The 26,208-nt window shown below is 43.5% G+C and overlaps 1 protein-coding gene across 2 annotated transcripts in view; it reads right to left on the bottom strand.

Moving 5' to 3' along the window:
* Positions 1-26,208, bottom strand: part of znrf1 (zinc and ring finger 1) — a 34,409-nt gene that overhangs the window by 3,740 nt on the left and 4,461 nt on the right. For both annotated transcript variants that reach the window (XM_071326196.1, XM_071326195.1), the window contains 3 exons: positions 14,875-14,970; positions 2,514-2,619; positions 71-160 (listed from right to left, as the gene is read on the bottom strand). In XM_071326196.1, coding sequence (XP_071182297.1) covers positions 103-160; positions 2,514-2,619; positions 14,875-14,970 — 260 coding nt within the window. In that variant the 3' untranslated portion in view covers positions 71-102. The remainder of the gene's footprint in view (positions 1-70; positions 161-2,513; positions 2,620-14,874; positions 14,971-26,208) is intronic.

The raw sequence follows: 26,208 nt of genomic DNA, 5'->3' as shown, positions 1-26,208 counted from the left end.
TGTATCATAGTATTCTTGTAAGAATCTCCTGTCCCCAGTCTCCTGTGTGGAAGAGAAGGGATGCTCTCACCTTGGAGTAGTAGGACTAGCAGCAGAGGTCAGTCAGTCTGAAGGATGCTCAGGGCAGGACCGATTAATCTCAAACCAGGAGTCTATACAGCTGGGAGAGGAAGAGAGGAGAAAACACAACCATTACATGAATGCACATATCTCTTTGGCCTCAGTTACGGTATATCACTGAGGCCTAAATGTATTGCCCCACTGAGTATAATTAATCTAGTGGAGTCATTTCAGGCTGGGTAATCCTGTGAGCCTGCGTGCTTACTGTACATTGGGAACGTATTCAGAGCCCTTGACTTTTTCCACATTGTTACATTGCAGCCTTATTTTAAAATTTAAAAAATTATTCCCTCAATCTACACACAATACCCCATAATTACAAAGTGAAAAAAGGGTTTTAGAATATTTTGTAATTGTCTTAAATAAAAAACAGAAATACCTTATTTACATAAGTATTCAGACCCTTTGCTATGACAAATTGACCTCAGGTGCATCCTGTTTCCATTGATCCTCATTGAGATGTTTCTACAACTCGATTGGATTCCACCTGTGGTAAATTCAATTGATTGGACAGTGCATGTCAGAGCAAAAATCAAGCCATGGGGTCAAAGGAATTGTCCCTTGAGCTCCGAGACAGGATTGTGTTGAGGCACAGATCTAGAGAAGGGTACCAAAAAAATTCTGCAGCATTGAAGGTCCTCAAGAACACGGTGGCCTCCATCATTCTTAAATGGAAGAAGTTTGGAACCACTAAGACTTTTCCTAGAGCTGTGCCCCTGGTCAAACTGAGCAATTGGTGGAGAAGGGTGGTGACCAAGAACCCGATGGTCACTCTGACAGAGCTCCAGAGTTCCTCTGTGGAGATGGGAGAACCTTCCAAAACGACAACCATCTATGCAACACTCCACCAATCAGGCCTTTATGGTAGAATGGCCAGACGGAAGCCATTCCTCAGTAAAAGGCACATGGTATCCCACTTGGTGTTTGCCAAAAGGCACCAAAAGGACTCAGACCATGAGAAACAAAAACATTACGCCAGGGTAAATCTACACAAAACACAGCCCTTATTTTAAGTGTTTCTAAAATCCCCTATGGGAAAAATAAATGGTGGAAAAACAATTGGAACCATTTCCTTGTTTGACAGCTAGGTTATCGCTATTATGACTCATACTGTGGAATAGTCCAAAAAGTACCAACTCCAAGCTAAATTAAAGTGCAGCTCAAATACTCTAAATTGTTTATAACATGAATGAAAATGACATATATATATGGATGTTGGCCCAAAAAATATTGGTAAATGTTCAATTAATATGGAAATGACTAATAGTAACTCCACTACATGTAACTGTTATTCTTTCTTGACTGTGTGATATTAGGTTGCTTCTTGTGTAAATATTTTCCGTCTGGATTTTAATGATTTGTTTGTTATTCTTTCTTGACTGTGTGATATTAGGTTGCTTCTTGTGTAAATATTTTCCGTCTGGATTTTAATGATTTGATTCTTTGGTCCGATGAAACCAAGATTGAACACTTTGCAGCCAAGCATCACGTCTCGAGTAAACCTGGCACCATCCCTACGGTTAAGCATGGTGGTGGCACCATCCCTACGGTGAAGCATGGTGGTGGCAGCATCATGCTGTGGGGATGTTTTTCAGGGGTAGGGACTGGTAGACTAGTCAGGATCGAGAGAAAGATGAACAGAGCAAAGTACAGAGAGATCCTTGATGAAAATCTGCTCCAGAGCACTCAGGCCCTCAGACTGGGGCGAAGGTTCACCTTTGGACAGGACAACGATCCTAAGCACACAGCCAAGACAACGCAGGAGTGGCTTCGGGACAAGTCTGAAAGTCCTTGAGTGGCCCAGCCTGAGCCTGGACTTGAACCCGATCGAACATCTCTGGAAAGACCTGAAAATAGCTGTGCAGTGACGCTCCCCATCCGACCTGGCAGAGCTTGAGAGGATCTGCAGAGAAGAATGGAAGAAACTCCCAAAATACAGGTGTGCCAAGCATACCCATGAAGACTCGAGGTTGTAATGCTGCCAAAGGTGCTTCAACAAAGTACTGAGTAAAGGCTCTGAATACTTATGTAAATGTGATATTATATATATTTTTTTCAATTAGCAACATTTTTTGAAAAACCTGTTTTTGCTTTGTCATTATGGGCTATTGTGTGTAAATAGTTTTTTTCCCCCTCATCAATTTAATCCATTTTAGAATAAGGCTGTAACGTAACAAAATGTGGAAAAAGTCAAGGAGTCTGACTGAATACTTTCCGAATGCACTGTACAGTCCGGACCAGGAGTTGAGTCAGAGGGTTCGTCAACTGGCACCCTATTCCCTATGGTGCATGTCTTTTGACCTGAGCCGTATGTGCCCTAGTCAAAAGTAGTGCAATATCTAGGGGATATGATGTAATTTGAGATGCAGCCTGAGAGCTGAGTCGTACCTCACCTTTTGTGATAGATGCAGAGACAAGGCAGTCTGGCGATGGTGTCTCCTTGCTGCAGCTCCTCCAGACAGATCACACATTCCCCGGCATCCCTTGCTAGCACGTCATCTGTGACACGCAGACACACACACACAGGAAATCAGGCGCAGGCACACACACACACAAAGCAAGACAACGGTGAGTGGCAATGACACATCACATCGTACCAAATATGAAAAACAAAGGCAGTGTGTCACTGCCACAAGAACAAAACTAAATTCAGTAAAAAACTGGAGACTATTCCACTAAAGCAACAATCGAACAGATACACCAGAATAGAACAGAGCAAAAGAAACGCAGCTGTGCACTCTGCTATTCAGGTGGAAGAGCATCCAGTCAGTGCGTCAGAGGAGAGGGAGGACTAGGCCTGGTCTGGTTGCTGCTGTGTAAAATAAACAGCAGGGGGCAGCATTGAGCACAGGCTGGTCTGGACCAACACAACCAGAGAAGAGGCGAAGCAAGAGGGTCCACTGCTGTTAAAATCTGTCCACGCGGGAATACAGCGATAAGCAGACCGATAAGCAGACCACCTGCCTACCCGCCTTTTGGGACAACGACTCCTAATTTAAGGGCAGAGACACAACCATCTCACACAGCATATACAAAGTATCTAACACAACTCACTGATGCAGCCAACACATCGTTTGGCTTCTAGACCCAACATGGCTCACAGTTACTGTCTCTGTGCACAGGCAGACGGTACACGAACCAGAAGACTGTGTGTGTGTGTGTGTGTGTGTATTACAGGAAACATCCAGCAAGGTAATGATCAGCAGGATAGAACACGGTAGCTCATACCCCAACAGTGAGTCACTGAAACACATTTTGCAACAGCCATTGTTCTTAGAATAAGACATTGTGGATTCCAGTAAAACCTAGTTTAAATTTGACAGGAAATGCTGCACTGCACAGTGCCAGAACAGAGTAGGACACCAGACCACATCCTGTTACAGTAACTCAATACTTTCCCTGGAAACACCAGTGTGTGTGTGTATATGTGTGTGTGTGTGTGCGCACACACATCTTTCTTGTCATGACTGTTTTGTTTGAGTGAGAGTGGAGTTTTAGAACAAAGGGTAGATTTAAACAATAAGGCCCAAGGGGGTGTGGTGTATGGCCAATATATCATGGCTAAGGGCTGTTAGGCACAACGTGAATCGGAGTGCCTTATTGCTTTTATAAACTGGTTACCAACATACACTGAGTATACCAAACATTAGGAACACCTTCCTAATATTGAGTATCAAAAGGCTTTCCACCGGGATGCTGGTCCATGTTGACTCCAATGCTTTCCACAGTTGTGTCAAGTTGGCTGAATGGTCCACCACCCAAAGGACATTCTTGATACACACGGGAAACTGTTGAGCTTGAAAAACCCAGCAGCATTGCTGTTCTTGACACAAACCGGTGCACCTGGCACCTACTACCATACCCCATTCAAAGGCACTTTTCTTTGTCTTGCCCATTCACCCTCTGAATGTCACACATACACAATCCATGTCTCAATGTCCCCAGTCAGTCAGGAAAGCAAAGGCCAGCTTTTTCAAGCAGAAATTTGCATCCTGTAGCTCTAACTCCAAAAAGTTCTGGGATACTGTAAAGTCCATGGAAAACAAGAGCACCTCCTCCCAGCTGCCCACTGCACTGAGGCTAGGTAACACGGTCACCACTGATAAGTCTGTGATAATCGAAAACTTCAACAAACATTTCTCAATGGCTGGCCAGGCCTTCCTCCTGGCGACTCCAACCTTGGCCAACAGCCCCGCCCCCCCCGCTGCTACTCGCCCAAGCCTCCCCAGCTTCTCCTTTACCCATATCCAGATAGCAGATGTTCTGAAAGAGCTGGAAAACCTGGACCCATACAAATCAGCTGGGCTTGACAATCTGGACCCCCTATTTCTGAAACTGTCCGCCGCCATTGTCGCACCCCCTATTACCAGCCTGTTCAACCTCTCCTTCGTATCATCTGAGATCCCCAAGGATTGGAAAGCTGCCGCGGTCATCCCCCTCTTCAAAGGGGGAGACACCCTGGACCCAAACTGTTACAGACCTATATCCATCCTGCCCTGCCTATCTAAGGTCTTCGAAAGCCAAGTCAACAAACAGATCACTGACCATCTCGAATCCCACCGTACCTTCTCCGCTGTGCAATCCGGTTTCCGAGCCGGTCACGGGTGCACCTCAGCCACGCTCAAGGTACTAAACGATATCATAACCGCCATCGATAAAAGACATTACTGTGCAGCCGTCTTCATCGACCTGGCCAAGGCTTTCGACTCTGTCAATCACCATATTCTTATCGGCAGACTCAGTAGCCTCGGTTTTTCTAATGACTGCCTTGCCTGGTTCACCAACTACTTTGCAGACAGAGTTCAGTGTGTCAAATCGGAGGGCATGTTGTCCGGTCCTCTGGCAGTCTCTATGGGGGTACCACAGGGTTCAATTCTCGGGCCGACTCTTTTCTCTGTATACATCAATGATGTTGCTCTTGCTGCGGGCGATTCCCTGATCCACCTCTACGCAGACGACACCATTCTATATACTTCCGGCCCTTCCTTGGACACTGTGCCATCTAACCTCCAAACGAGCTTCAATGCCATACAACACTCCTTCCGTGGCCTCCAACTGCTCTTAAACGCTAGTAAAACCAAATGCATGCTTTTCAACCGTTCGCTGCCTGCACCCGCACGCCCGACTAGCATCACCACCCTGGACGGTTCCGACCTAGAATATGTGGACATCTATAAGTACCTAGGTGTCTGGCTAGACTGCAAACTCTCCTTCCAGACTCATATCAAACATCTCCAATCCAAAATCAAATCAAGAATCGGCTTTCTATTCCGCAACAAAGCCTCCTTCACTCACGCCGCCAAACTTACCCTAGTAAAACTGACTATCCTACCGATCCTCGACTTCGGCGATGTCATCTACAAAATAGCTTCCAATACTCTACTCAGCAAACTGGATGCAGTTTATCACAGTGCCATTCGTTTTGTTACTAAAGCACCTTATACGACCCACCACTGCGACCTGTATGCCCTAGTCGGCTGGCCCTCGCTACATGTTCGTCGTCAGACCCACTGGCTCCAGGTCATCTACAAGGCTATGCTAGGTAAAGTGCCGCCTTATCTCAGTTCACTGGTCACGATGGCTACACCCACCCGCAGCACGCGCTCCAGCAGGTGTATCTCACTGATCATCCCTAAAGCCAAAACCTCATTTGGACGCCTTTCCTTCCAGTTCTCTGCTGCCTGCGACTGGAACGAATTGCAAAAATCTCTGAAGTTGGAGACTTATCTCCCTCAACAACTTTAAAAATCTGCTATCCGAGCAGCTAACCGATCGCTGCAGCTGTACATAGTCCATCTGTAAACTACCCACCCAATTTACCTACCTCACCCCCCACACTGCTTTTATTTATTTACTTTTCTGCTCTTTTGCACACCAGTATCTCTTCTTGCACATGATCATCTGATGATTTATCACTCCAGTGTTAATCTGCTAAATTGTAATTATTCGATTTATTGCCTACCTACATTTACATTACATTTAAGTCATTTAGCAGACGCTCTTATCCAGAGCGACTCATGCCTTTTGCACACATTGTATATAGATTCTCTTTTTTTTCTACCATGTTATTGACTTGTTTATTGTTTACTCCATGTGTAACTGTGTTGTCTGTTCACACTGCTATGCTTTATCTTGGCCAGGTCGCAGTTGCAAATGAGAACTTGTTCTCAACTAGCCTACCTGGTTAAATAAAGGTGAAATAAAAAATTGTTTCAAGACTTAAAAATCCTTCTTTAACCTGTCTCCCCCCCTTCATCTACACTGATTGAAGTGTAATTAACAAGTGACAAATTTACTGAGGAAATAAAAATGAATAATTCAATAACGTCAAGATATTACACTGTCTCTTACAGTTGATGGCGGACGGCAATAAAGGATCATCGCTTTCACCTGGTTGGTCTATGCCATTGAAAGAAGTATGTTTGTCATACCCGTGGTATATTGTCTGATATACACATTCTGTTTTAGCCAATCAGCATCACAGACCCAAACTACCCAGTTTATAAAACGGGATGGTGAGGTGGACGTGATGCTCTGAACCTCTGGTAGTCCATTCAAAGCATTTAAGGAAGTGAAGGTTATATTTTTAAATGACCCTTAACGAAATGTTTGGTTAGGTTTGAGCACTGGGTGAAAACAGTATTAGAACAAAGGAAAGCGGGAGGAGGAGGGATGAGAGAGGGAATGTGGGGAAGCTAAGGTGAAGGGAGGAGAAGACAGCGTGAGATGGAGTGAGACAGACAGAAGACATATGCTCTGAATGTAAATCAGCTTAGCTAGCTGCCCAGTCCCGTCAACCCTCTGCCTCCCCCTCTCTCCCCACCTCCCACAACATCCTCAATCTCCAAAACTGGTCCTCAGTAAATTTATACACAGCTGTTCCCTTTCCACACCCTTGCAGATAGAACAATAAGCACCTCCTCCTCCCCCCCGTCCTCAACTCCTGCTCCTTAGCTTGTTATCCTCTTAGGAGCTATGGCATCAGCGGCTCTCTTCGCATTATGCCAGCCAGCCAGCCAGAGGGAGGGAGGGTGTGTGTTTTTGTGCATGCAATGTTGTGTACATGGGGGGGATTTAGGTCTAGGTGTTCACACTGCAATGTACAGTGCAGTATACTGTATATGTCTATATATTTGTGTCTGTGGGTATGCATTATTATTTGTGTGAAGTTAGTTAGGTCTTGTGTTTTATGCGTGTGTGTTTTCTAGGAATCTAGGGGTGTTTGTGAGTGACTGAATGTGACACTGTTTTAGTAGAAATGTAAGTTGGAGATTGAAGGATAGGTGTAGCCAGTCCACGTGAGCTGACCACTGTCTTTTTTGGGCTACGACATTGCATGATGATATTTTAATACCTGTGGTTAAATTTAGCCCTTGCAGAGAGAGGAGAGTTGGAGAGAGAGAGGAGAGAGAAAGAGTTTGGCTTTTACAGCACAGGTGATGGCTGCCTGCTAGTCTGGAGGACACAGGGAAGCAAGCCATGCTTGAGAAAGCCATAAAAGAAAAAGTACTTTAATCCTATTTGATGTGTTTGGGAAGAATGCCAAATCTCTGTTGGCAATATACTGTATCCAAATGACACTGAGTGGGAAAGGAGTTTATCTGTGAAATAAAAATGAATAATTCAATAACGTCAAGATATTACACTGTCTCTTACAGTTGATGGCGGACGGCGCTGTTTTTGACCAATATTAATGCACTTATATATTTCTGTATTAGCTGGGTGTCACCACCCCTATGTTAATCTCCCATCAGGATCAATACTGGCTGGGGTAGACAGGAGTTCACAGGTATAAGCACCATTAAAGACCACTGGGTAAACCACACAAATAATGTGTGGCATTTCTAACCAGTAACCAATATCACAATGTCAATCTTGCTGGCCAGATACCCACACCTCACCCAACCCACCCACTGTATGGATCCTCTATGTCATTATTATAGACACACACAACTCTCTAGCTGCGCCACAAACAGAAACAGTAAGAATACAGACAGACACACACATTTATCACTGCCACTGCAGACAGGGTGTGTGTGTGTGGAGGTACATTGGCCATGCAGAGAGATCTGCTGATGTGTGACAGGCAGCGGGCCCAGCTGATTGACAATGGACCACAGAGCATTCTGGGAAATAAGATAAGCCGCAGTCCTGTCCCTATGTGTCACTAACTCACCAAGCACGCTAAGCGGTTAGCCCTTGTGGCTAGGACCGCACTTCAATGTGTCTCGGTTTTAGGACCACCAATTTCCAGAGTTTTCTACTGCTGGCGCCTCTCATTTCACGGAGTGAATAGCGTGCTTGTCCTACTATCATTACTGTCATGCCTCCGAAAAAAGACGAGGACCACATCTCTGCTGGACAGGTATGTGAACTCTTGGAGAAGCAGAAAGTTTTCTAAAAGGAAATGATACTTCAGCAGGAAAATAACTGTAAAAGCTTCATACAAATGATCATGGAGTCTACCAACAAACGGCTGGACGACCTGACTAAAGATGTACAAGACATTAAAACAAGCCTTCAGTTCACACAGAAGGATGTGGATGTATTGAAGACACACTTGAAGATACACTTTCCAGAAACTGTTCCTCTATGCGGAATGAAATCACCACAGTCAGGGAAGGCCTCCAGAACATGTCTGGGTAGGCTGATTACCTGGATGGACAATTGAGGAGAAATAATCTTGTAATACATGGTATCCAGGAGAGCCAAAGTGAGACATGGGCTGAATCAGAGGACAAAGTTCGAAAGCTGTTTTCTGAGGAGCTACAACTGGATCAACAGGTAGAGCTGGAACGTGCTCACCGGTCTGGGAAACCAGGGGGCACTGGTGGTGCAAATGGAGCCAGACCCAGGACAATTGTAGTGAAATTCCTCAGGTTCAAGAATAAGCTTGCAGTCCTTGAAAAAGCCAAACGCCTTAAAGGGTCCTTCATCTTCATCAATGAGGATTTCTCAGATGCAGTCCGTCAAAGAAGAAAGGAACTAATACCAGCCATGAAGGCTGCAAGAGAACGAGGTGACATAGCATATCTGAGGTATGACAAACTGATTGTTCAACCTCCCTCACAAGGAGTTAGGAGGAGCAACAGAGAAGTAATTCCAGCTCCACACACATTGACTGAGTATCTCTCTCTCAGATTCCAACTGCTGATTCATGTTTGGACATATAAATACTGTGCATCTACCAAAGAAAGGTCTGTTAATTGCTCACTTGAATATATGCAGTTCAAGGAACAAAAATCATGAAATATGCTGTCTAGTGCAGTCAAACAATATTCATGTATTGGCAATAACAGAGACTCACATGGACTCTTCTTTTGAGGATGCTGAGATCTCTATACATGGAGACAATATGTTCAGGAGGGACAGAAATAGATATGGGGGTGAAGTTGCAGTTTACATCCAGAGTCATATTCCAGCAAAACAACGTAAGGACGTCATGTTGAATGGATTAGAGGCGCTATGGGTACAGGTGCATTTACCACATTTGAAACCTAAACTAGTTGGTGGCTGCTATAGGCCACCTGGTGCTGATGTGAAATATATTGATGTAATTTGCGAAATGTTGGATAAGTTATCTGATGAAAATAGGGAAATATATTTTGGGGGGGAGATATGAATATTGCTTTTTTTGAGCACCAACTGGCCAATGAGAAAGAAACGTATTTCTGTTGCCAATGTACAGTTGAAGTCAGAAGTTTACATACACCTCAGCCAAATACATTTAAACTCAGTTTTTCACAATCCCTGACATTTAATCCTAGTAAAAATTCCCTCTCTTAAGTCAGTTAGAATCACCACTTAATTTTAAGAGTGTGAAATGTCAGAATAATAGTAGAGAGAATGATTTATTTCAGCGTTTATTTCATCACATTCCCAGTGGGTCAGAAGTTTACATACACTCAATTAGTATTTGGTAGCATTGCCTTTAAACTGTTTAACTTGGGTCAAACGTTTTGGGTAGGCTTCCACAAGCTTCCCACAATAAGTTGGGTGAATTTTGGCCCATTCCTCCTGACAGAGCTGGTGTAACTGAGTCAGGTTTGTAGGCCTCCTTGCTCGCACACGCTTTTTCAGTTCGGCCCACACATTTTCTATAGGATTGAGGTCAGGGCTTTGTGATGGCCACTCCAATACCTTGACTTTGTTGTCCTTAAGCCATTTTGCCACAACTTTGGAAGTATGTTTGGGGTCATTGTCCATTTGGAAGACACATTTGCGACCAAGCTTTAACTTCCTGACTGATGTCTTGAGATGTTGCTTCAATATATCCACATAATTTCCCCTCCTCATGATGCCATTTGTTTTGTGAAGTGCACCAGTCCCTCCTGCAACAAAGCACCCACACAACATGATGCTGCCACCCCCGTGCTTCACGGTTGGGATGGTGTTCTTCGACTTGCAAGCCTCCCCATTTTTCCTCCAAACATAACAATGGTCATTATGGCCAAACAGTTCCATTTTTGTTTCATCAGACCAGAGGACATTTCCCCAAAAAGTATGATCTTTGTCCCCATGTGCAGTTGCAAACCGTAGTCTGGCTTTTTTAATGACGGTTTTGGAGCAGTGGCATCTTCCTTGCTGAGCGGCCTTTCAGGTTATGTCAATATAGAACTCATTTTACCCTTGATATAGATACTTTTGTACCTGTTTCCTCCAGCATCTTCACAAGGTCCTTTGCTGTTGTTCTGGGATTGATTTGCACTTTTCGCATCATATTACGTTCATCTCTAGGAAACAGAACGCGTCTCCTTCCTGAGCGGTATGACGGCTGCATGGTCCCATGGTGTTTATACTTGCGTACTATTGTTTATACAGATGAACGTGGTACCTTCAGGTGTTTGGAAATTGCTCCCAAGGATGAACCAGACTTGTGTAGGTCTACAATTTTTTTTCTGAGGTCGTGTCTGATTTCTTTTGATTTTCCCATGATGTCAAGCAAAGAGGCACTGAGTTTGAAGGTAGGCCTTGAAATACATCCACAGGTACACCTCCAATTGTCTCAAATTATGTCAATTAGCCTATCAGAAGCTTCTAAAACCATGACATAATTTTCTGGAATTTTCCAAGCTGTTTAAAGGCACAGTCAACTTAGTGTATGTAAACTTCTGACCCACTGGAATTGTGATACAGTGAATTAGAAGTGAAATAATCTGTCTGTAAACAATTGTTGGAAAAATTACATTGTCTTGCACAAAGTAGATGTTCTAACCGACTTGCCAAAACTAGTTTGTTAACAAGAAATTTGTGGAGTGGTTGAAAAATGAGTTTTAATGACTCCAACCTAAGTGTGTGTAAACTTCCGACTTCAACCATATGTAACCTGACCCAAGTTATGACATTACAAACCAGAACTTTCATTAATAGGTCCGGTATCACATCATCAACTTGTATCGATCACATTTTTACTAACATGGCTGAACATTGTATCAGTGGCACTAGGTTGCAGTGATCATAACTTGGTTGCACTCACTAGGAAAGCTAAAATACCAAAGGCTGGCCCTAAGATAATCTACCGCAGGTCCTACAGAGGGTTCAATCAGGACTCATTTGTGGATGAGATTAAGAATGTGCAACGGTTAGAAGTGTGTAGTAAGGATGATCCTGAAATGTCACTTAAGTTTTAGAAATCATTTATGAGTATAGTTGATAAGCACGCCCCTTTAAGAAAATGCACTGTGAGGTCAAACGGTGCCCCATGGATTGATGATGAGCTGAGAAATTTAATGATTCAACGTTATGATGCCAAAAAAGTAGCAGATAAATCTGGCACTCTGTTTGATAAGCAAAGTTATTGTAAATTAAGAAATCTTGTGACCAAGCTAAACAAAGGAAAGAAGAAGGGATTCGATCAGCACAAAATTGATGAAGGGTGATGTGAAAAAGCTGTTGGGAACGTTGAACACTATTATGGGTAGGAATTCGAGCATGTCCGCCTTTTTTGTTGAATTAGAGTGTATATTTATTACAAAACCACATGACATCGCAAACTACTTTAATTAATATTTTACAGGCAAAGTGGACAAGTTCAGGAATGCTATGATTCCAACTGATGGCTCAGTGGCATATACCCTTATAACAGATTGTATCAAATGTCATCAAGTAGAAAGGGAAGAGGTAGAAAGGATGCTGTTGTCTCTTTCGGATGACAAGTCGCCTGGTACAGATCATCTTGACGACAAATTGCTTAGAGCTACAGCTAGCCAAACATCTACCCCAATCTCTTATATTTTGAATAAGTCCTTGATGTAGTGGGTGTGCCCAGAAGTCTGGAAAGAGTCAAAGGTTATTCCACTACCTAAGGATAAAAAATCTGCATTCACTGGTCCTAATAGTCCTATAAGTTCGCTGCCTGAGTTAAGTAAATTATTGGAAAAAAATTGTATCTGTACAAATAAGGATTATTTCTCATGTAATGGTCTGATAACGGGTTTCCAGCATGCATACAAAGAAGGGCATTCTACGAGTACGGCCTTAGCACAAATGACAGATTATTGGTTAAAGAGTATGGATGACAGGAAGTTAGTTGGTGTTGCTAGATTTCAGTGCTGCTTTTGATGTAATTGATCATGAACTGTTACTAGGTAAACTCAAATGTTATGGTTTTAAGTCTGCAGCTCTATCCTGGATGGAAAGCTATCTATCCAGGAGAAGGCAAAAATTGTTCTTTAATGGTAGCTTTTCAAACAGTAAATATATACACTGTGGTGTTCCTCAAGGAAGTTGCCTAGGCCCACTTCTCATTACCTTCAGTAATGAGCAAAGTAAGAGTGGTCATGTATGCTGATGACTCTACAATGTATAGCGCAGCATCAGAATGTAATGAGCTAACAGATGTACTGAGCAGTGAACTAAGAATGGTGTCTGAATGGGTTGATACGAACAAATTGGTGTTGAACATTTCTAAAACTAAATGTATCGTATTTGGTTCAAGATATATGCTTGCTGATGATCCCCAATTGAATTTGTCGATGAATAGAACGCATGTACAGCAAGTGAAAAAAACGAAACTACTAGGCGCCATGTTGGACGCAGCTTTATCATGACATAGATAATATTTTTGTTAAGATGGGTAAGGGAATTGCTGTCACAAGAAAATGTTCAGAGTATGTAACATCTAGCACACTGAATCAGGTGATTCAAACCTTGGTCCTATCACACTTAGAGCACTGTCCAGTTAAATGGTCATCTGCAGCAAAGAAAGATATAAAAAAGCTCAAAAGGCTCAAAACAGGGCTGGTAGATTACCTCTTCATTGCTCTATCCGTATGAATATTATCCAAATGCATCAGAATCTCACATTGCTTCATGTTAAAAACAAATTACTATCTAGTCTTCTGATTTTCTTTAGGAATGTTATATTACATTTTTTAAGTATTTTTCAGTCCAGTTAGTACATACTAGCAACACACATAACCACCAAACCAGACAGGCAAATTCAGGGCAGCTAAAACAACCCAAGCCAAGGAGAAATCGCCTTAAATCTACAGTTTTATATAGAGCCATAGCTGAATGGAACAATTTACCAATCCATATTTCTCAGGCAAAAAAATATAGACCATATGACTGGACAGCAAATAGAAAGCATCAACTGAATGTTAAATGTGTTCATGTCAGGTATTTTAATGATCTATATTGTCTACTTGTTGAATGACTGAGAAGTCTTGAATGTGGTTGTTTGTATTGTCTTATTAATTGGTGTTGGACCCAGGAAGATTAGCCAGCGTTACGGCGTTAGCAAATGGGGATCCTAATAAAAATTACAATCTCAATCTTTTTCTACCCCCATTCCTTTTCAGCCCCTCATCTATCTACTTCTCCCTCTCCGTCCTGACAGACCTGGCTTTAAATGAGCCCGAGAAAGCAGACTGGTCATACGTGACACGTAGCCCACAGGGTCACCTTCAGCCCCAGACCGGAACAGAAAGCGGTCACTCAAACAGGTAGCAGTCAGTCAATCACAGGGGTGACCAAGGCTGCAGGCAGCCATCTCAGCTAGTCACGCTGTCAATCAAACAACCTGGAGACAAGCCGGCACACATGGTCACGGGAAAAGAACAGCAGACAAGGACCCATAATGCCCAGGGAAAGCTGATTGTATACCTGAATCGACTCGGAACATATACCTGGCTTGACTCCCTGAACATACTTATATGTGCTTAGCTGACACTCTGAACATTTAACTGGCTCTCCTACAATCTGAGCATACTGATTACCCATGAACCAAAACCAATTACAGAGCTAATGGCATACATACACTATCTCTGTGTGTCGCTACTGTATGGCGCATGAAGATCAGGTTTTTCTTGTTTAGATACTGTGATTACTTAAGTACAAGCAGCTCAAGCCAATGATATAGAAATACAGGATTCTAATTCTATTTCTATGGCTACAGTCTGCATTGGACAATCCTGAACTCTCTGTCCACAGACAGACAGTAGTAATATGGAGAGAATCGATGGAGGGAATAACACTCGCCGTGACCCCCCAGCTCTGGTGCTAGAGAGACGGCTCATATAAAGTTCACGTCTACATTCCCACAGTCACAGCCAACATTGACATAGTAAGAGATAGGGGGGAGAGAGCATCATGGGAGACGGGGATGAGAGGCTACGTGCGCAAGAGAGAGAGAGGGATAATGAGAAGAATGCAAAGATTCAGAGGAGGAAAAGTGAAGAACAAGAGGGGAGAGAAGAAGAGATCAAGAGCAGGATATAGGGTCTGGGGAGAGGTAGAGGAAGTGTGTCTCACCATTATAGGACAGGCGGGGCTTGCTTAGACACATGATGAAGTGCACCTCCATCTCATTGGACGCCACAGACTTGGAGCAGACAGGACACTTGAACCCTGTGGAGAACGAGGTTAGACCTTAGTATACACACACGTTACACTGGCGCTCAAAGCAACCATCCAATTTACAACAGTGAATAAGTGAAACAAATTATCTTAGATTATTACAAACCAATGTTCCAAACTAAAATAGGGGCACCACAAACATTGGCATCAACCATGTAGAGTCACACTGAATCACTGTCTGTCTTTTCTAGTCAGTCCCCTTTGCATGACAATGTGATACAGACCTGTCCCCTATTAATCATGTAATAACAACAATTATCATCCTTAAAAACGTTGAATGTTTACCTGCATATGGAAAGGGACTGCAGATGGAAATGAGCTGTGTTGCAAAATCTGGTGAGATATACAGTATGTTGTCCCTGACTAATAAACTAAACTCTTTTTCAAACTGTGTTGATACAAATCTGGCACATAGAGTGAGTCATTAATCACATACTGTATATCCCATCCCAAATAGCAGACATGACTTACTGCAAAGCCCTATTTTAGCTATCTCCCTTACGATGTTTGGTTTCAGCTTTGTGCATACAACAGCATTAGCAAAGCACATAACAGGAGATTACATCAATTCCTGGCGTCGCTCTCTATCCAGCCACGGGTTGAGTTTTGCATCATGAGCTCTCAATACTGCTTAAACACAGACACTAGTAGTGTTCAGCTGGCTGCACCCAACACTTTAAAATGTACACAGCAACCATAAAACAGACACCAGGGCAGTGTCTGAAATGGCACCCTTTACCCACGACTTTGGAATATAGGGTCTCATTTGGGACGCAACCCAGCAGTGTTTAGCTGGCTGCTGCACCAAACTCTTTACATTTATTTACACAGTTACCATGCCAGATCCTACAGCGCTGGGCTGGACTTGCCAGTGTTTTAATGCACAATAGCAGGCCATTATCACATTGGCCATGAAACCACTCAGTACAGGGACCACGCTGTGCTGTGTGTGCATGGCCAGAAATGAGCTCAGCCGTGCCAAAATCAGCGTGCTTTTGGTACAATTATAACTATGCACTCATGAAGATGTTGCTATTCATTTATACTGGTAGCATATGACCGAGTTATTCTTCATTACTAGTTAGTTATTCATGTAATGTTTTAGAAATGGTATATATATATGTGCCGCTGGGACAGCAGTGGGCAGAATGTGTCCTTCCGTATTTTCTCTTTATTCAGTAGAGGAAAGGACAGCATAAATGTGTCAGTAGTGGGATTTGTAACCGTATTGCCCATGGACAATATGTGCTTGGGAGACTGCAGCACTACCGCTACGCCACGCTCCCGCACCGGAATGTGTGTTTAGTGTTAAGTCAGGGTCTAAACTCTTTCTTTGAGGCTTGTCTGGTTTCTATGAGTCTGTCTGGGATTTACCTAGAGAGCATAAAGCATTAAGCAGACGGACCAGCACAGTCGGGAGAAGAGTTGGAGAGATGAAGACAAGCTGTAGAGGTCTATGGAGTAGCTTGGAAGATAAGTATGACAAAGGGATGAAGGTGGGATTGATAGACAGAGGTAGGGAGAAACTAAGAAGGGAAGTAAATGTAGTCAGTAAACCAGGGCCGTCCCCCCACCCACCAGCCCCCCACGGCAGCTGACCCAATTTTCCCCTGGCTGCTATTTTCAGCCCCTCCTTAGGGACAGACGGAGAGAGGGATGGAAGAAATTTGAGGAAAAAAGGAGGAGGTGCAGGAGGACTTTATAAGAGAGATGCTCTGCAGAGGTTGGATGGATCTGATGGACTGAGAAAGCCCATGAATCACCTCCCAGAAGGCAAGAGGCCAGAGAGGCCCTATCTGTAAATGGCAAAGCAGACATTATATGGCAGCATCTCTATGACCATTCCAATGATCAAAGAAGTGTTCAAACAGAGTTCACTTGACAACACTGTGGACCTTTTACCCTCATCATGGAATGGAAACAATGCTAATTTACCCTTCCCTATCTTGTTCAGACTTTCGCCCATTTTCTCTCACTGAATAGAAGTGTGTGTGTGTGTGTGTGTGTGTGTGTGTGTGTGTGTGTGTGTGTGTGTGTGTGTGTGTGTGTGTGTGTGTCCATCCACTGAGGCGACATCAGCCTCTGAGAACATACTGTAACTGAGAAATAGCACTCTACTGTAAGGTCAAATAGGGGCAAAAGAAAATCACAAGACTGCATCAAAACATAAGCAAACAAAGATATTCCCTACAGTGAACACAGTGTGTGTCATGAACACAGAGCTGGCCCTTCATCAAACCACACGTACAAGACATACTTCATACTGGCAGAGAAAACACAAATAATCAACACAATAAAATGTACCTACATGAAACTAAGACTAACCACCACACCATAACAGATTTATTATGTGTGATCACGCTCTCCGTGGCCAATGTAAGTGAGACCTTTAAACAGGTTAAATTCACAAGGACGCAGGGCCAGATGGATTACCAGGACGCGTACTTAGAGCATGCACTGACCAGCTGACAAGTGTCTTCACTGACATTTCCAACATCTTCCTGACTCAGTCTGTAATACCTACACATTACAAGCAGACCACCATAGTCCCTGTGCCCAAGAACACCAATGTAACCTGTCTAAATGACTATCGCCCCATAGCACTCACATCTGTAGCCATGAAATGCTTTGAAAGGTTGGTCATAGCTCACATCAACACCATCATTCCAGAAACCCTGGATCAACTCCAATTCACATACCGCCCCAACACGCCCCGACAATCTCTATTGCACTCCACACTGCCCTTTCCCACCTGGACAAAAGGAACACCTACGTGAGAATGCTGTTCATTGACTACATCTCAGCATTCAACACCATAGCGCCCTCCAAGCTATTTTTTTTAATTTATTTTACTAGGCAAGTCAGTTAAGAACAAATTCTTATTTACAATGACGGCCTACACTGGCCAAACCCGGACGACGCTGGATCAATTGTGCGCCACACTATGCGACTCCCAATCCTGGCCGGTTGTAATACAGCCTGGATTCAAACCAGGGTGTCTGTAGTGACGCCTCTAGCACTGAGATGCAGTGCCTTAGACCGCTGCGCCACTCGGGAGCCCATCACTAAATTAAGGACCCTGGGATTAAACACTTCCCTCTGCAACTGGATCATGGACTTCCTGACGGGAGTTGGTAAGGGTAGGGAACAACCCATGCGCCACGCTTATCCTCAACACTGGGGCCCCTCAGGGGTGCGTGCTTAGTCCCCTCCTATACTCCCTGTTCACCCACGACTGCGTGGCCGTGCACGACTCCAACACCATCATTAACACCACAGTGGTAGGCCTGATCACCAACGACAATGAGACAGCCTACAGGGAGGTCAGAGACCTGGCATTGTGGTGCCAGGACAACAACCTCTCTCCCTCAACATCCGCAAGACAAAGGAGCTGATCGTGGACTACAGGAAATGGATGGCCGAGTACGCCCCCGTCCACGGGTCTGTAGTGGAGCATGTCAAGAGCTTGAAGTTCCTCCGTGTCCACATCACTAATGAATTATCATGGTCCAGACACACCAACACAGTCGTGAAGAGGGCACGACAACGCCTCTTTCCCTTCAGGAGGCTGAAAAGATTCGGCACGGGCCCTCAGATCTTCAAAAGGTTCTACAGCTGCACCATTGAGAGCATCTTGACTGGCTGCATCACCGCTTGGTATGGCAAATGCTTGGCAAGGCGCTACAGAGGGTAGTGCGCACGGCCCAGTACATCACTGGGCCAAGCTCCCTGCAATCCAGGACCTCTATATCAGGCGGTATCAGAGGAAGGCCCTAAACATTGTCAAAGACTCCAGCCATCCAAGTCATAGACTGTTCTCTCTGCTACTGCACGGTACGCGGGTCGGTGCACTAAATCTGGAACCGACAGGACCCTGAACAACTTCTACCCCCAAGCCATAAGACTGCTAGACCCTTTTGGCACTAACTATTTTGACTTATCACATACGCTGCTGTTACTGTTTATTATCTATCCTGTTGCCTAGTCACTTTATCGCTGCCTACATTATATGCCACAGGAGGCTGCTGAGGGAAGGGCGGCTTATAATAATGGCCGGAACGGAGCGAATGGAATAGCATCGATGTATTTGATACCATTCCACTCCAACCATTACCATGAGTTCGTCCACCCCAATTAAGGTGACACCAATCTCCTGTGGTATATGTACATATCTACCTTAATTACCTCATAGCGCTGCACATCAACTTGGTACTGGTACCCCGTGTATATAGCCAAGTTATCGTTACTCATTGTGTATTTATTCCTTGTGTTATTATTTTTCTATTATTTCTGTTTTTCTTCTCTCTGCATTGTTGGGAAGGACCCGGAAGCACTTCACTGTTAATCTACCTGTTGTTTGCGAAGCATGTGACAACTAAAATTGTATTTGGTTTGATATTCTTACTTGGTAATAGTACAGCCACTGTATACTTACCCTGAACAATGTAGAGTACAGATGTTGTCACACAACTGTATAGATATCAAGCCATTGTTAAAGTAACTATGGAGTGGGCATGCTGACCAGCGTGCTACCCCCATGTTTCTGTAGGTGAAATAGAGCCGTCACACTGCGCTTCTGTTAAAGTGTCCCAAGGCGCCTCTCGACAAAGCCGACACATTTCTCAAGCCGAGCCGACTGACTCAATCTCTGCTTCATGCATTTTTCATGATACCGCTGCAGTCCAGCCCCATTCCCCATCGTCAATGATAAAGAATTCAAAACCTTACAAAAATACCTATGTCTCAGAAGCTCATAAAATGTCCATGACTGGCCACCAGCATTACGATAGCTTCCTTCCTCAGGATCATTACCCTCTCGATACCTAACCCCTCCTCTCCCTGTGTGTGAGAGAAGAAACACCATCTCCTTTTAGATGATGTCAAACTGCATTTACCCTTCTGAAGAAGCACTTCAAATGTTAATTACTGTGATTTAAGACTAAATTGTAAACATTAGGCATAAGAAATGGATCACTTAAACCACCAAACAAAAAAGGAAGTAGATAGGATCAGCCCCCTAAATGAGTTTAGATCAAATTAACGGTTAAATTAATTGTTTTGGAAACCACACTCCGACTGAATCAATATATTGTTGTAACAAGTGTATTCAACCTTCACATAAATATCTAGGCTCTAGGCCCGGTTGAAACGGAAGACCGAAAAACACAGAAAAAGGTTTTGGATAAATGCTACTATTTGCAAATAACAGTGAACTGCTGATGGTAAGGCAAGGCCATGCATCTGACACAATATTTCACTCATGTGGCACAAACATCACTGCATAAGCACAGTTAAAATACCTCAGAATCATTTCCTCCACATGGGTCTTTTGGGGGCCATAAGTGCGATTTGGTTGGGGGGCCCCACACTTCGCAGTAAAACATTTTAGTGCCCCCCTCTTGACGGTGGAGAGAAAACTGTAAAGTTTTAAAGTTAATTTCCTGCAATTCTACACATTTTGTCATGGGGCGTAGAGAACATGTTGCAGTTTTATAAAAAATGTCATGCAATTCTAGGGCAGAGACAAAATGTGTACTTTTATAGCTAATTTCCTGCAAATCTACCTATTTTTCCATGGGATTGAGAGAGATTTTTGCCATTTTAAAGCTAAATCTCAGCAATTCTACACATTTCCCCATGACTTATGCCATGTTAATATGATATCTGAGTGAGAGTGACTAACAAAATCAAATGGGGACCCCCTGGAGGTCAGGGCCCCTGGGCATGTGCCCAGTGGGTATCCCTGCATGCCCGGTCTATATTCGGCCATGATTACTACAAGTTTAGATAGCTGGCTAGACTAACTATCAATCCAGATATTTTTAGCCGACATGGCTAATTGAGTGACTGTCAGTGACTGACATAACGAGAAAAACTGCTAATGCACAACTAAATGTATAAATTGCACTTGGTGTATTCTACTATTCTTACTCTCAATAGTAAGTTGAGACCCCAACTGAGTTCCTAAAAAAATAATTAAAAGCCAAGAAAAATAATATCAGTCTATGGATTTCACAACTGGGAATAAAGATACAGTATCCGGTTTCAGGTAAGACCCAAATGCAAACTGTGTTGAAGTAACAATATTTATTACAGCAACAGGAGCAGGCAAACGACAGGTCAAGGCAGGCAGGGGTCGATAATCCAGAGTAGTGGGGCAAAGGTACAGGACAGCAGGCAGGCCCAGGGTCAAGGCAGGCGGGCTCAGAGACAGGACATTTAGTTGGTCACAGATACCTTAAATAAAAAGGTAGGGTGTGGATCAGAACACCAGTCCGTATCTGGTGTGACCACCATTTGCCTCTTGCAGCGTGACACACCTTCACATAGAGTTGATCAGGCTGTCAATTGTGGCCTGTGGAATGTTGTCACACTCCTCTTCAATGGCTGTGAGACGTTGTTGGATAATGGCGGGAACTGGAACAGGATGTCGTACACGTTGATCCTGAGCATCCCAAACAGGCTCAAATGGGTGACATGTCTGGTAAGTATGCAGGCCATGGAAGAACTGGGACATGTTCAGCTTCCAGGAATTGCGTACAGTTCCTTGCGACATGGGGCCGTGCATTATCATGCTGAAATATGAGGTGATGGAGGGGGATGAATGGCATGACACTGGGCCTCAGAATCTCGTCACTGTATCTCTGTGCATTCAAATTGCCATTGATAAAATGCAATTGTGTTTGTTGTCCATGGCTTATGCCTGCCAATACCATAACCCCTGTTCACAACATTGACATCAGCAAACCGCTCGCCCACACGACACCGTACACGCTCTGCAATCTGCCCAGTACAGTTGAAACAGTGATTCATCTGTGAAGAACAAACTTCTCCAGCGTGCCAGTGGCCATCGAAGGTAAGCATTTGCCCACTGAAGTGGGTTACGACGCCAAACTGCAGTCAGGTCAAGACCCTGGTGAGGTCGACAAGCACACAGATGAGCTTCTCTGAGACAATTTGTGCAGAAATTATTTGTGCAAGCCCCAGTTTCATCAGCTGTCCAGGTGGCTGGTCTCAGAAGATCCTGGAGGTGGAGGTCCTGGGCTGACGTGGTTATACGTGGTCTGCGGTCGTGAGGCCGGTTGGACATACTGCCAAATTCTTTAAAATTATGTTGGAAGCAGCTTAAGGTAGAGAAATTAACCTTAAATTCTCTGGCAACAGCTCTGGTGAACATTCCTGCAGTCAGCATGTCAATTACACGCTCCCTCAAAACTTGTGGCATTGTGTTGTGTGACATAAGTGCACATTTTAGAGTGGCCTTTTACTGTCCCTAGCACAAGGTGCGCCTATGTAATGATCATGCTGTTTAATCAGCTTCTTGATATGCCACACTTGTCAGGTGGATGGACTATCTTGGCAAATAAAAAATGCTCACTAACAGAGATTGAGAGAAATAAGCTTTTGTGCGTATGGAAAATTTCAGGGATCTTTTATTTCAGCTCATGAAACATGGGACCAACACTTTACATGTTGCGTTTATATATTTTTGTTCCGTGTACTGTTTATTATTTTAATTTTTTCACTTGGGGGCCTCCTAGCAACCACTTATGCCTGGAACCGGCCCTGCCTCCACAGGCCAAAACTGTGAGCCAGATGAAACTTGGAAAGATCTGGTTTTGAATTAAGTATACATGTTCAGTTTCCAGATGTTCTGAAGACCATCATGACACACTCACCCAAAGCCAACACACTATTTTAATTAATTGTAGCAATTCATTTAGACAAATGTTTGGCTTCTACCTTGAACTTGTATTGATTTTAAAGCAATCATGAATCTGAACACTTCATGAATCATTAATCTCTACTTAAAACAATCCTGTCATCGCCTCAAGCATTCTGCATAAATTATACAATGCAATCGTAAAGTATTCAGACCCCTTGCCTTTTTCCACATTGTTACGTTACAGCCTTATTCTAAAATAGATTTTTTTTTAAATGTAATCCTCATCACTCTACACAATACTCCATAATGACAAAGCGAAGACAGGTTTTTAAAATTAAAGCAAATGTATAATAAAAAAAAATTAAAAACGTATTTACATAGGTATTCAGACCCTTTGCTATGACACTCGAAATGAAGCTCAGGTGCATCCTGTTTCCATTGATCATCCTTGAGATGTTTCTATAACTTGATTGGAGTCCACTTGTGGTAAATTCAATTGATTGGACATGATTTAGAAAGGCACACACCTGCCTATATAAAGGTCCCACAGTTGACAGTGCAAAACCCAAGCCATGAGGTCAAAGGAATTGTCCATAGAGCTCCAAAACAGGAGTGTGTCTAGGCACGGATCTAGGGAAGGGTACCAAAACAATTCTGCAGCATTGAAGGTCCCCATAAACACAGCGGCCTCCATCATTATTAAACGGAAGAAGTTTGGAACCACCAAGACTCTTCCTAAAGCTGGCCGCCCGGCCAAACAGAGCAATCGGGGGAGAAGGGAGGTGACCAAGAACCCAATGGTCACGCTGACAGAGCTCCATAGTTCCTCTGTGGAGATGCTATAACCTTCCAGAAGGAAGGTTACCATCTCTGCAGCACTCCACCAATCAGGCCTTTATGGTAGAATGGCCAGACGGAAGCCACTCCTCAGTAAAAAGGCACATGACAGCCCACTTGGAGTTTGCCAAAAGGCACCTAAAGGACTCTCAGACAATGAAATACAAAATTCTCTGGTCTGATGAAACCAAGATGAATGCCAAGCGTCACGTCTGGAGGAAACCTGGCACCATCCCTACGGTGAAGAATGGTGGTGATAGCATCATGCTGTGGGGATGTTTTCAGCGGCAGGGACTGGGAGACTAGTCAGGATTGCGGGAAAGATAAACGGAGCAAAGTACAGAGAGATCTTTGATGAAAACCTGCTCCAGAGCGCTCAGGACCTTAGACTGGAGCGAAGTTTCACCTTCAAACAGGACAACGACCCTAAGCACACAGCCAAGACAACGCAGGAGTGGCATTGGGACAAGTCTCTGAATGTCCTTGAGTGGCCCAGCCAGAGCCCGGACTTGAACCCGATCGAACATCTCTGGAGAGACCTGAAAATAGCTGTGCAATGACACTACCCATCCAACCTGACAGAGCTTGAGAGGATCTGCAGAGAAGAATGGGAGAAACTCCCCAAATACACGTGTGCCAAGCTTGTTGCGCCAATACCCAAGAAGACTTGTGGCTGTAGTCGCTGCCAAAATTTGCTTCAACAAAGTACTGAATAAAGAGTCTGAATACTTTGTAAATGTGAGAGTTCCGTTTTTTTTTTTATTATACATTTGCAAACATTTCTAAAAACATGTTTTTGCTTTGTCATTATGGGGTATTCCGTACAGATTGATGAGGGGGAAAAAAACGATTTAATTAATTTTAGAATAAGGCTGTAACGTAACAAAAGGTGGAAGGAGTCAAGGGGTCTGAATACTTTCCTAATGCACTGTATATAATACATGATGGTTTATATAGATCAGAATATCATTAAACAACATATATTATTAGAACAAAGTAATAAGTAAGTTTCAGTGGGTTAAAATGCAAGGATGCCCACCCACCTGTTCCCTTAATCATTCCATAAACATAAACACTATCTAAAGGGAGTATTCACAGCAAGAAGACCACCTCAGGAGCAGATCATTGGATTTTAAAGTCACAATATCAATATTTAGATTCATATTTTAATAGCATTCCCTTGGTTCATTGGTGAAATTTTATGAACACAAACACAAAATAAACTCTCCTGACTAGATCTCTCCCTACATTCTTGATGTTTTCAAAATGACATTCGACCGAATCCGTCTTTGCTCAGAGAATCATGTAGAGGGAGAGATGGAGGGAAGAGAGGAGCAGGGGAGTTGTGTTAGCCAGCCAGACAAACACAGTGACACAGCACAGAGGTTCAGGAGTAGCATTATGAACAGAGCCGAGAGGTACAGTAGCAGACAAACAGAGTGCACATCCCAAATAGCACCCTATTCCTTATATAGATGTAGGATCTTAAATTTGAGCCAGTTTGCTACAGCAGGAAAATCATCCTGCGGTAACAGGAAATGTGAATTATGTGGATTATAATTAATGGACATTTTTGTAGGGGTTGCTACATTTTTTTTAAAGGGAAAATCAAGTCTGAAATTACAAAGTGGAAATCAAACTTCAAATATACTACAGGTTTTACATTTCCTGCATTGCAGAAAAGTTCTCCTGCAACAGGGTGATCAAATTAAGATCCTACATAAGATTCTACAAAAGTAGTGCACTATATAGGGAATAGGGTGCTGTTTGGGATGCAACCAGAGAGAGGGGATAAGACACCATTAAAAAAGGTACAGATGGGAAGTCTGTCTCCCTCTAGCAGGCAAGGTGACAGCTAGCTCCTTGTAATACCCTGCCCGGCCTGCTGTCCAGAAAGCCTCTGTCTCTGAGGAGAGCAAACACCTTGCTATTTCAAGCCCTCTCTCTGTCAAGTCAAGGACATAGCTTGTTTACTGTCTACACAGGTCATTAGAGTAGACAAGACAACATAGATTATCTTATTAAATGAGTGACCTTGTTTGTTTGTGTATATCTTCTTTCCACGTGTCTGGGCTGGTTGTCCCTCTAATGATGGTACTAAATGAGGAGTGTATGAGTGTGTCTAGAGACCTGTTTAGTCCAGAATACAGGACATTATGTTCAGAATACAGGACATTATGTTCAGAATACAGGACATTATGCCCATACATGGATAGTAGCCATTTGATTACATCACATCCAACTCAAACCCAACTCAGACAACTCTTTACCTTACCGGAAAGAACAGCAGTTTCCATGGAAACAGCTGAATGAGAGAGTCAAAGACTTGGAGAGGGAAAGGGGGAGGAGGGGGCCGTGAGAGCTGACATACTGACCTATTGTTGTTTTAGCTAAACTCTTTGATTGCAGGAAGTAATGTGGCCTTAGATACAGGTGAGACGGGGGTAGAGTATGGGTAGGAGGGAGGTGTGTAATGGCACTGGTGTGTATTGTATCGGGGAGAAAGGGGTATCATTACATAGCGAATAAGACAGAATGGGCTGTTATGAGAAACAATGTGATTTAGTTTTGTGATGCTTAATAATATAGAAAGCATCCGGTGATCAGTGATGCTTGCTAGCCATTGCCATTATCAGTGTAGTTGATTGACAGGAGCCATTGCCCCCTGCTACTGATGTCAAAGGTTTATCTTAAGAAAGTCTCTGCTGTGTGATGACAGGATATAG

This window comes from Salvelinus alpinus, chromosome 9 (genome assembly GCF_045679555.1).
Source record: "Salvelinus alpinus chromosome 9, SLU_Salpinus.1, whole genome shotgun sequence".
NCBI classification, from domain to species: Eukaryota; Metazoa; Chordata; class Actinopteri; order Salmoniformes; family Salmonidae; genus Salvelinus; species Salvelinus alpinus.
Note: the sequence above shows the minus strand (reverse complement) of the source record. Positions and strands in the feature narration are given on the sequence as shown.